At 33.5% G+C, this 12,144-nt stretch overlaps 1 protein-coding gene across 1 annotated transcript in view; it reads right to left on the reverse strand.

The window, feature by feature from the left end:
* LOC121875758 overlaps positions 1–12,144 on the reverse strand; it is a gene marked incomplete at its 5' end in the record, with an annotated part of 126,700 nt that overhangs the window by 2,501 nt on the left and 112,055 nt on the right. The window contains one exon of the mRNA XM_042380442.1: positions 1,211–1,335. Within this exon, the coding sequence (XP_042236376.1) occupies positions 1,211–1,335 (125 nt within the window). The remainder of the gene's footprint in view (positions 1–1,210; positions 1,336–12,144) is intronic.

Raw genomic sequence — 12,144 nt, forward strand, 5'->3', positions numbered from 1 at the left:
TTGTTTATACCATCATCACTTCGGAAGCATAGTTGGTGATCATTCTTCTACTAGGACTATGCACAAAAAAAATAAACTACTGTAGATGTAGAATTGGTTGTTTGAAGGTTTTGTACAGTCTCGTTCAAGATTCTTTGAACACTGCTGGAGACAGCTGACAACTCAAGGTCAATTGTTTACTATAGTACGTTGTATAATATAATACGAAACAAGAAAGCCCAACCATTAAATTAAGTAACGGGAAATTAAGTAACCAATCACCGATCACCTTTACATTTATTCATAATTTTTACTACCTACTAAAGTAAACAAACAGCCTTGAGTTGCCAGCTGTCTCCAGCAGTGTTTGAAGAATCTTGAACGAGACTGTACCATCTAAAAAGTATGAATGTATTCGATACATCTACAAGGTTTGGAGTTATCCAGCTCTCTCGGGTGTTTAAGGCATTTCTACTCGGCATCACGTTCCCACGTGACCATTTTTGTGCGAAAATACCTAGGGTGTCATGGTTTTCTCCTAAATAACAAAACTATAATTCTTTATACTTGATAATTTTACTATTTTACTTTGAGGTAGTTTTCTATTAAATTTTGTAACAAAACAAATCTTAGTTTAGGAGATAGGTTTTTTCACATAGTTTTTGACTTAATAATAATTTGGGTGGTTCATTCAAATTCACCTATCACATTAGGTTTTGAGACATGTATGAGTGAACAAATTATATTCAATTTAAAAATGAACATTTCAGTCGGGTTGCTAAGTAAATTATAGTAGCATAGCTTATATGGAATGCTAATGCATTTTTTTCAGACCTTGTTTTAAAACGAATAAAAGCACGTCTTCTCCAAACACAGTATTTACCCAACAAATAAAAGATAGAGTATCCATGTGAAAAATATAATGTTCATGAAGGTACTGTAATAACATTAAAATTAGTGATGGCAAATGTGGCTCTTATGATAAAATTATCATGTAAAACTTGAGCAGTTTACATTCAAACTGTCAAAATACATAAACAATATTATATTATTAACAGCTAATAATGATTTCCATTTACAACTTGAGCCAAATTTTGTAAAACAGTAAAATTAACTAAAATCACTTGACACCGAGCTGCCAATGACACACAGCAGTTACTAACAAAGGGTTTCATGTAACATTTACAGCACTCAAAGTAATTCTGCATTGTACACATTACATAACACTCACCTAAGAGTAGTATTACACTTGCAGCACTTGAAGCAGTTCTTGTGAAGTACACGCCCTGCAACTTCCAGTCTCTCCATGGCATATACAGTGCGATTACACCGCATACATTTGTCCCCCCCACCACCCTAGAAAATTGTGTTCATTACTAACTTTTGTTCATTCATTTAAATTGCATAAAATCTGTTTCATTCACCTAATTTCTTCAAAAGTACATTAAATGTGATCCTCTTGTCAAATATCTCCCTAATGGAGATTAGATTTATCTTGTGTTAAAATTCTGTTGATATCGACAAACCACATTACCAAGTTTGAGATGCTCCAGGTTTAGGAACACTATCTTGACTATACCTCAACGTATTCTTATGGTAATTACTGTGCCTAAAACTTGCCCAACGTTAACAAATATTGACCATCAATTTAACTACCTTCAACTAGTTCTAAGAATCTTCGACCTAATCCTGTACAGTACTACCCAAGACTTGGCAAGAAGTTAGTACCCTGCCTTACAGTGAAAGAACTGAAAAGCATTCAATTCAATATCCAAACTGACAAAACTAGTAAAAAAAAAAATATTAAATAAAATTTCCATAGCCTATAAAATCAATTTCCCATGTATGATTCACTATACAGTATGATGCAAGCAACAATAATGTAGTAACACCAGTACAGTGCACCATTTTAACAATTATTCACATCTAGAAGGCCTATCACAAAGCAGTAATTTCCACATCTTAACCAAAAATATAATGGCCTCTTCAATAGTCTGAAATGCTTTGGAAAAATAAAAATAACCTATGAATCTGTATGGATCACACACAAATTATGGATTCAAAGACAAAGACAAGTTAATCCAACATCAAACTGGAACGGTACTAATGTTCTTGGCAATGATAATTCATAACTATACCAACTAAAACATTTCCTATATTTTCATATAAAAATTGCTCATGGGAATAAAATTTCAGAGCTACCAAGCTAGTATTCTTTTTCCCTTTGATCAAAGTTTTCATTACTGTTTCCTATTCTCTTGCTGACCTACTAAGCAGTCCCCAACTTACATACACCTGCACTTACAGGGTCCAGGAACATAACCTGTTCATACTCAGGGACTACCTGTAATAAAATTAATGTAAAAATACCCTCTTGTACACATACAATACCTCAATACTTTATAACTGCAAAACTGTATATTATCAAAAATTTTAAATAGTAACCCTAAAACAATTTATGTACAGGTATTGTATTGTAGTTATGAATACGAACAAGTAAAATTTCAAAATACTATGACATGCTGCTTGTCCTATTAGCATCCAAATAAACATACACTAACTGTATAAAACTATCTTCATCAAAGTTCTTCATCAAAGTTCAAATATAACCAACTAACTCCTTATAAGTCTTGTTGACAAATTAGCAGGCAAAATTCTATCTCCCTAGTAAAACAATCAAACAGACAATTGATACAAACATTTTGACATCAGTGAACTGTGAATCAATTCTTATCCCATAACCATGTAAGTCCCCTTCTGTATACTGTACCACATAGTATCATGCTTAGCCAAACCATGCATGGACACAATTTAGGATCAAGAACAGATTACCTCCCTTTTTTTCGTATCGGTAAATCTTGAAGTTGAATTTAATAATCTTTCTCAACAGTTGAGGTCCTCACCTAATTACTGCACTGTTAAAAATATTGATGTGACTACAGTTGCTACCTCTACTACACATGGGTACTGTGGTTCATTACAAATTTACAATGAACTGTATATGAGTAGTTTGGTTCATAACACTGTACTGTACATGGGTAGTGTGGTTCATAACACTGTACTGTACTATAGATGGGTACGTCGTGTTTTATAATGCTTTATATTGATAATGTGGTATTCTACATTGTGCCTGTGTACAGTGCATGTTTACATTGTGCAAGGTTATTAGGTTTATCACCACAATCTGATAATTGTACAAGTGTTTTACAATGAATATAGGAAGTATAAATTTCTAAACAAAATATATATGGGTTATGGTATTGTTTACATAATGCTGTACTTAACATTGTTAGAATGGGCATAGGACATGTGATTTGATTTCTAAATAAGGTGACAGGTGTATAATTTACTTGCTTCATAACTATACACAATTACTGTTGTTATTAAGAAAACTTTGTCCAAATGAGAAAGATTGAAGTGAGAATTCACTTCTAGTTTCGCTATGGTATTTTACTTTGTAAAAAAATTATTCTCTTCATTAATTTTTAATGATTCTCTTATTTCCTGTTCCTAAATTTGTTGAGTACAGTTTAAATTAGAATTCAAATAGTACACACAGTTAGTATGCAAAATCTACTACAGGGTGTTTTAGAAATAGATTTCATAATTAGGAGGGTGTATTCCTGACATACACAATATAAGGATAAATGACTCCTTGACATTGACCATATAGTGCCAATACTCCCCGAGTTTTAGAATTATAACACAAAATTGGTTGGAGAGTACTGCAGTAAGTTTATACTGTAGACATAATACATAAAATATCAAACCCTATTTAAAGTACGTACTGTAAGTGGGTCTGTTGATAATCCACATCCAGTGACACATACGTCTCATCAGGTGCAATTAGCAATCAATGTTTGGGCCGGTATTATTGGTGACCACCTTATTGACCCATGTCTGCTACCCCAGTGACTGACAGGTAAAACAAAGACACACATTTTTTTGAGGACACTTTGCCAGTGATGCTTGAGGATGTGTCCATCAGGATATGTCAACAACTGTGAAAAATGCATGATGGTGCCCCAACTCACTTTTCTCTAGTACCAATGAAATTCCTAAATGTTGGGTATCCTGGCAGGTGGATAGGGCTTGACAGCACTGTTTCATGGCCACCTCGACCACCTGACCTAAATGTCATTCACGTCTACTTTTTTTTTTTTTTTTTTTTTAAAGGGATTACCCCACCCGGTTATTCGCGGATGACACCCTGGATGTACCCAAGAATGTCTGTGGGTAGTTTCAAAGTTGTCGGCAATTTTGCGGCTGGGACAGGGAGCCAATCGTTATAGAGCCAGTAATTTCCTTTGCCTGTATTGTAAATATGTGTGTGTGTGTGTGAACACACAAACAAAACACAAACAAATAAATAGTAATTGGAAAATACTCTCAAATAATCAGAAAGAAATTTATTAACAATGTGAGTCGAGTCTACCCTCAAGTCCGTTCTCTATTACAGTACTTTTTTAATAGAGCACGGACTAGAGGGTAGACTGTCACATTTTTAATAAATTTGTTTCCGATTCTTTGTGAAAAGATTTTCCAATTATTATTTATTTGTATGTGTGTGTCTTCACACATATACAATACTACAAGTAAAAGAAATAATTGTCCTAGGGGCAAACACATAAAGGGAATATACATTTCTTTGTACACATGTAAAAAATCCCCCCCTCCCCAGTCCGCAAATGTTATTTGCGGATGGCGATTCGCGGCCATGTACCCCATAACTCCTAAGCTGTTGGGTATTGACACTATTGGTCATGGAGTCATTTATCCTTATGTATATCTCAGAAATACACCCCTAGAATTATGAAATGTACAGTATTTCTGAAACACCGTGTATGTATATTAACATCACAAATAAAGCAAAGTACAGTACCTTTTATACTACTCTTGGGCCCAGCTTGGGCCCAGATTTAAAAAAAATGCCCCCAAAATTTACAAAAAAATATTATAAAAAACATACATTAATAAAAATTCCTTCACACTCCACATATTAGACATGAAAGTATTCACAAACACTAAAACTACTCTTCACCAAATTTGTCATTCTTACCATGTCTCAGTCTCTCCTGGCAGATGATAAACATAGTTGGGTCTATACACATTCCCTTAATATAATAATTTATTAATCAATTTAAATACAAAGTTGATAACTACATAAAATATCAAATTTTAACATACTGTATACAACACATTGATAGCAGCAGTCTTACAGCAAACATGATCGTGTTACTCAAAATGCATGAATGATGAAATTATTTCTATCACATAAGGAGGGATGTAATTTGTTTTCTGTATGATGTTACAGTGATAGGTGTCCTGCTGTACTATTAATGAGTTATATACTACTGGGTTCTGATTACAGCATACTTGTTATTTCTAGAGGGTAAATTTCTCTTATATTTCATAAATCAACATAAAATATATGCTATATGGCAATACAGTTCCTTTTATATGGCTACGGTATCTCTAGTCAGAATATTATTTCTTACTTCTTAAGCAGTGTAACATATACTGTACAGTAGTTTAAAAAAAGGGAAAAATTTTGATTTGTTTGTTTTTGTGCATTTGATTGTTTGCAAGCCAACAACAAACATGCTCATTATAGATAAAATGTTCTAAAAGCTGGTATACCTATTATGTTAATGAAAAAGCTAATATGTCCCCCCCCCCAAAAAAAAAAATAATAAAATAAAATATAAATAAATAAATAAATAATAATAATAAATAAATATACTGTATCCACAAAATGTACTTTTGATTACAATCTCTTATACTGTGTGCAGTAAGTAGTTTACAAGAAATGATGTATAAGTAGTGTACAAGAAATAAAGATGATTGTTAAAAGGGCCAAATCAAAACCCCCTAAACTCTTTGAGTACTTTTTATGCTGTCACTTAACTATACAGTAAACCCTCATAATTTTGGAATAAAACAAATTGTAGGTAAGAGGAAACTACACACACTCAATGCAATGATGGAAGTAGTAGTTCATGAGAGGATTTGGAGGAGGGTGGAATCCTGCAATGAATGCATTTATATTTTCAAGTTTTCTGATATACAACCTAACCTAAAAATAAACAGAACCACCACTGGAAAACATAGCTTGAACACTAATAGTAGAATTTGTGGCTGAGGCTGAGCAGAAATGACAGACTCTGTGCTTATGGAACACATGACACAATGGGATATGAATGAGAGGTGTCAGGCAGACAGCATCCTTAATCAGATGCTGAAGTGGGAAATAACCCAGGCAGCACCTCACTTTGCTCATGTGAAAATGCGTCACATGGACTTCTATATAAGTATTTTCATTCGAGGCATTCAAGATTTCAAGCCTTTGCCAAGATTATAAATTTTTGTCCAATAATCCCAAAACATCCAAAATATGCCAATTTTCCAAATCCTGAGAATTTACTCCGTTACTATATACCGTAAATGTATATTCACTCTACCGGCAAATTACTTGATTTACATTGCAAATATGTGTTTTATGCATGCTTGAGTGATATAAAAAATGAAAAATTACATCTTCACATCTAAATGATACTCTACTACACTGTTTTGGTATATAATTTACTGTAAACATAAAAGATCACTTCATAAAACAATTATGTAATGGTAAGCAGTGTGTGCAAGGTTTAATATCTGGCTACAGAGACCTAAGATGCCTTCTGGTCACTCAGTACAACATGAAGTGGGATGATCAAGAATGTACACAAGGTGAAAACTGTGGATATTAAAGAAATATTTAAAGAAACCAGTATTTTTTGTGTGGATCTGTAAATTGCAGGCATCAGGGTGACCAGCTATGGACAATTCTGACGCATGAATTATAGCACCACTTATGGTGATGCATTGGCAGCGAACTGGCATTTTCCTATAAAAACCAATAATATATGTTTTTATTAAAATTGTTTAGTTCATTCTGGGGTACAATACTCAATTTTTGTGTAATCATTACTGAAAATTTGTAAATATATACCTCAAAGTTTAGCCATAAAAAGCATTAAAATTTATAGTTATCTCCAGAATGTACAATTTTGCATTAAAAAGGTTGACATTTCTCATGCAAGTAATTAAACAACAAATTTAAGATATCTACATTCTTTAAGTTCACTGTCACTTTACCCAAAAAATCATTGATATTTATAAAAGTTGTTTATTTGAATATGAATTACAATTGTGCAAATGCTCCACACACACACACAAGCTCTTACAGTATCACCAATAAAAAAAACATACAGTAACCAACATTACTTTAAAAAATTATGGGGAATATTCAACTGGGAGGGATAATTATTGTTTTCTTTTACCCCTAAGAAATACAAGTTCCATACATTTGTATGTCACATACTGTATATATCACACAGCTGCAAGTTTTTAAGTGCTAGTGCCATAATGTGTTTAACAAAATATTTATACAGAACTGAAATCTGTGCTCCCTCATCATGATAAAAACCAACGAGGTTTTACTGAGCAATCCCCTGCATATTCACTAAACACTAATAATTGTCGTATATAAGGAAAACATTTACCCCTTACAGTGATACAAAACAATCTGCTTAATTCACAAATGATATACAGTACATGTTTCAAAACTTTCATAATCAATAACATTACATAATGGGAATAATCATTTAAGGTCAGAGACACTATATCTAGTATCCAACTTAAGCAATTTTCTACAGTGTGTAATTCGCTTAAATCTGACCAAAAATTCTTTAGCAAGATCAAGTGGTCTTTAGATAACTGTGACCAATTCTACCTATTATAGAGAAACTGACATTAGTAAACTCTGCCTGGCAACCAAAAAAGATCATAATGTTTTTTCTTCATTTGTAAAAATACTGACTATAGATATTCATTTTATATTTCAATATACAGTAAAACCCCCATTACTTGACATCCGATAAGTCGGTACAGCACCGCATAACTGTTACATCTTCGTGAAGTTGGCAAATTTGCGCTATGTCGGCAGGAGCCGAGTTATGAGCGAGAATTCGGCAAGCCAGCCCACAGTGAGCTTCAGTTTACATGTGCCTCTCGTCATGGTTAGACCTGACAGTGATTAAGTGCCTGTGAAGTGTTACTGTTATGTATAAAGTGTACAGTACATACAATAGTGTTAAGTTTGTCAGAACAATTTACTGTACTGTCAAGTGTTGCACACAATACAAAATACAATACAGTTTGTCCGTCTAATACAAGCTCAACAAAAAATTTCTCCTTGCTATTGATAAGTACCTAATACTGTACAAATGTTTTTATTTTGTTAAGATTGTATATACTGTATAGGCTCATTACTGATAATTTGGCAAATTCCATTACTCAGCAAGGTCTCAGCTCCTATGTGCCAATTTATAGGGGTTTTTACTCTATGTTGAAACACTCTCAAAGAGCATATAGTAGTATTTTACTGAAGTGTATCATACATACAAACAACACAAGACAGATATCTGTAAGTAAAAAAAAAATATATATCAATACTGTAATAATATAAATCAATAATAATCTTCATTCAATTACGTAGGAGTCCCACATGACGATCCAGAACTTTCCATTACAAAGACTTTTGCTGGCATGAATTTGGTTCACATTAATAAAATGTTATTCACATTTCCTGCCTCCCTATACAGTAAAGCTTGAATTTTTCAGCTCATAATTCTAGAATACTAAATTCATAACGGGTGTCAATTATTCTGATATTGTGAGGCATGCATATTTAACACATGAATACAAATTTTCTGTGGTATTAATTCAAACAAACTGTTCAGTTATTGAATTTTGAGCAAGTAGCATAACTTTGTAATACAGTACTGCATAGTAGTATACTGTACAGTACTTCAATATTTTTATTTATTTTTTTATATTCCTCTAAGACTATAATATCCTGGAAGGAGTTTAGTGTAATTACATCCATTCCTCAGTCATGGTAGCTCTAATTTTTCTTTTCAAGACAATACATTGTTGCTTCCATAGCAATGATCCATTCTTAGGTGATAGTAGTGATACAATACTGGCAACTGCTATGCTTGTCATGTCGTTGATAGAAGTCAAGTACCTGTAGATCTACGACTGCCACTCAATAGCGATGATGGACAATAGGCTCCAAGGAAGCTGTGGCTGGTTTTCACTGAGAATGGGAGGTGAAGTGTCAACTACAGACCACTAATATCTTGTATGTGGGGTTAGTTACATCAACTACTAGTGGTGAACTTTTGGTAAACTCATTTCTCTCATCGTTATCAAGCATTACTTTGTACAACAGCTGAAAGATCTGACTTTGTAAAAAGCAAACCTTATTTTAAAACGATGTAAAACCACAAGTGAAAGAGAAAAAACTGATGTAATCCTATTCACAAATAATGAATATAGTGTTCCTTTAAAAGAGTCCTGTTGCAGGTTTTATACAACTGTCTACATTTTGTATTTACAATAAACTTCTCCACATGAAACTTGCTGTTTTAGGACTCTTTGGGGTGCTCCAGATCGCCTCTTTATTCACTAGAAATATTTAAAAAAGTCCATAAAATCCAGCATTTGTCTGGATGTGTGGTTGAACGTCTGCGAGTGGGTCTTGATCTGAATCCTGCCTTCTAACATATTGTATCAGTGCGACACACCTAACTACCTACACTCATTTACATGAACTTTTTATATAGAAAACGTATCGTCTTTAACAGGGATACTTGAGGGTTTTAAGAAATGGGTAAAATTATGTACAGTAAGTATTTTAACAAATAGGTAAATACAAATAAAAAAAAATTATGAAAAGAACAACCCTTGCTCACTGAATACTGTGCAGTAGTCTAAATCAGATTTGCTGTGGGCTTATGAGAGCTAAGATACTGCATATATAAACAGGCTAGGGGTGGCGGGGATTCGGGACGTTGCCGCATTCGCCAGGTTTATTAATTAAAACCAATATTATATTCATGTATGAATAGCCTCTTATGGTGTGTGGTTCATCATGATTAATATAAAATCTTCAAAACATAAGAAAAAAGTTATATAACTTGTACAAGTAATTTGACTTTAAAATAAAAGGATAAGCTGTATCGGAAGGTACTATACTGTACTCACTCAGGATGTGTACCTGGAGAGAAAACTTTCAGCAAATCAACTTTCAACAGGGTCAATATAACTTACTGTATAGTATTTGATATGGAAATACCTTCCTAACAATGTTATTTATTTTCTTTGAGTGATACATGATGGCTTGATTTGGCTACTCGTACACTTAAACAATTGATTAATGAACAAACCAGGGAATATGCAGCTGTACACAGTAATAGACTACAATATCATTTACCAAGTGCTTTTGCATTTTCTACACTGGGGCCTCCTCAATTACTCAGATATATTGATGTACTACTGTACTTTAATAATATGAAAACAAAACACCAACACAGTTCCACCCTGCTCAGTTTGGGCCAAGAACAATGAGCCAAATGGACAGGCATTGGGCAGAAATTATATGAAATGAAACCCAAATGGATCAGTCTTTAATCCTCTCTTTGCTAACAATATACAGTACTGTACTCAGTTCTGAGGGATCCTAGGTTTGAAACAAAAAATTTCCTTTGACTTAAAAAAAGGCTTGCAGTAATTGGTGACTGAGCCTATTTTGTTGTTCCTAACACAGTTTTAGTTGCCATTGAACAGTTCTATATACTGTGGCTATACTATTAAGGTCATTGCTTTTTGTCAAGGTCAAATTTGTCAGAATTTGTACATAACCTGTCTTCCAAAAAGGAAGCAAAGAAGTTAATTACAACACTAATATAGTAAAAAAAAGTTTCCATGGCAGAAAGAAGGAAGAGATACCATTTTATAAATTACAAAAGCAAAATGCAAAACAAAGAGAGTTAGTTTACAGTGACACCACTAGTTGATGCCTAAAATAAAGCACAAGGGTCACACACAACCATAGCAATGCTGGACAGGTCAGGCTAGATCCAGTCTAGTCTTTTGCTCTCTTGAAAGTTACTTCCATATGTGGTGTAATAAGAAATTCCATTCTTGATGACTTGTAATTGAGGATACTGGACTATGAAAATCAGCTAGTCTTACTTGAAGATGGATAAGGCCACATTTCCAGATGAAGTTTACCAGGTTACTATAAGCTGGTTGTGATGTTATGCTCATAGATCCCCCTTCACTCTGATACATTATTCAGGTTACCAGGTATCTGTTGGTCTAATCACACTTATAACAAAACAGGTAGCAGCTGGGATGGAGGTCTTGGGCCCTTATTCCAGTGTGTTGCTGAGCTGGGAGGCTGGTTTAGTCACTCAACACAGAACTTGGTATAATGTCTAGTTAGTACAATGTTAATCACATAGTTCCACTACTTAACCGGTTATTTGGTAGTGAACAATGCAAACTATTCACCTAAAAGTTAGGAATGAAAAAAAAAAATCTTATGGTGTCATGCCCTCAAGAAGCTGATAGTTCAGTAGAAAATATTCTTGGCATGCAGTACCTGATTAGAGTCACTCAGACAGATACTGCTTGGTTTCTCATGTAAATACTATACAGTACTTCTAAACAAGGTATGTTAGGGCAAACAATAACCTATTTTTACTTTGCAAACTGTCACTTCCAAGAAAGATTTTTCTTTAAATAAAGTTCTCAAGACAAGCAAAATTTCACTAAGAGCCTTTAGAAAGGTATGTATAAAATGTGCACACAAATACACACATTCTGTGGATCTGTGACAATTTACTTCAGCACACAACAGTTAAGATACAAGCTACATATTAAAGATATTATTAGTACAATTGTTATCAATATGAAGATATGCAATACATATACAGTAAATATATACACACTTTCATCATAACTACAGTATTAGTATTAAAGGTGAACTTATAAAATACCTTCATTCATCCTATCAGTACTCTAGTTACATGTAACCACTGAACATTACACCTCACTACAGTGGCCCAAAGACATGATATGTACAGTAAATACTGAACAAAGTTTTGATATTAAGGAGAAACTTACAGGAAGATTAAAAAACATTTATCAGGAAGATGCAGTACAGCAATTTTAAGGCAAAAAAGGAAAAAATTTACAAATATTTTGTTCCACATAGTACAAGAGTAAGTTTCAAGTACAGTATTACGAAGTGAATATTTATTAATATAAATA

This window comes from Homarus americanus, unplaced genomic scaffold, assembly GCF_018991925.1.
Source record: "Homarus americanus isolate GMGI-L3 unplaced genomic scaffold, GMGI_Hamer_2.0 scaffold22250, whole genome shotgun sequence".
NCBI classification, from domain to species: domain Eukaryota; kingdom Metazoa; phylum Arthropoda; class Malacostraca; order Decapoda; family Nephropidae; genus Homarus; species Homarus americanus.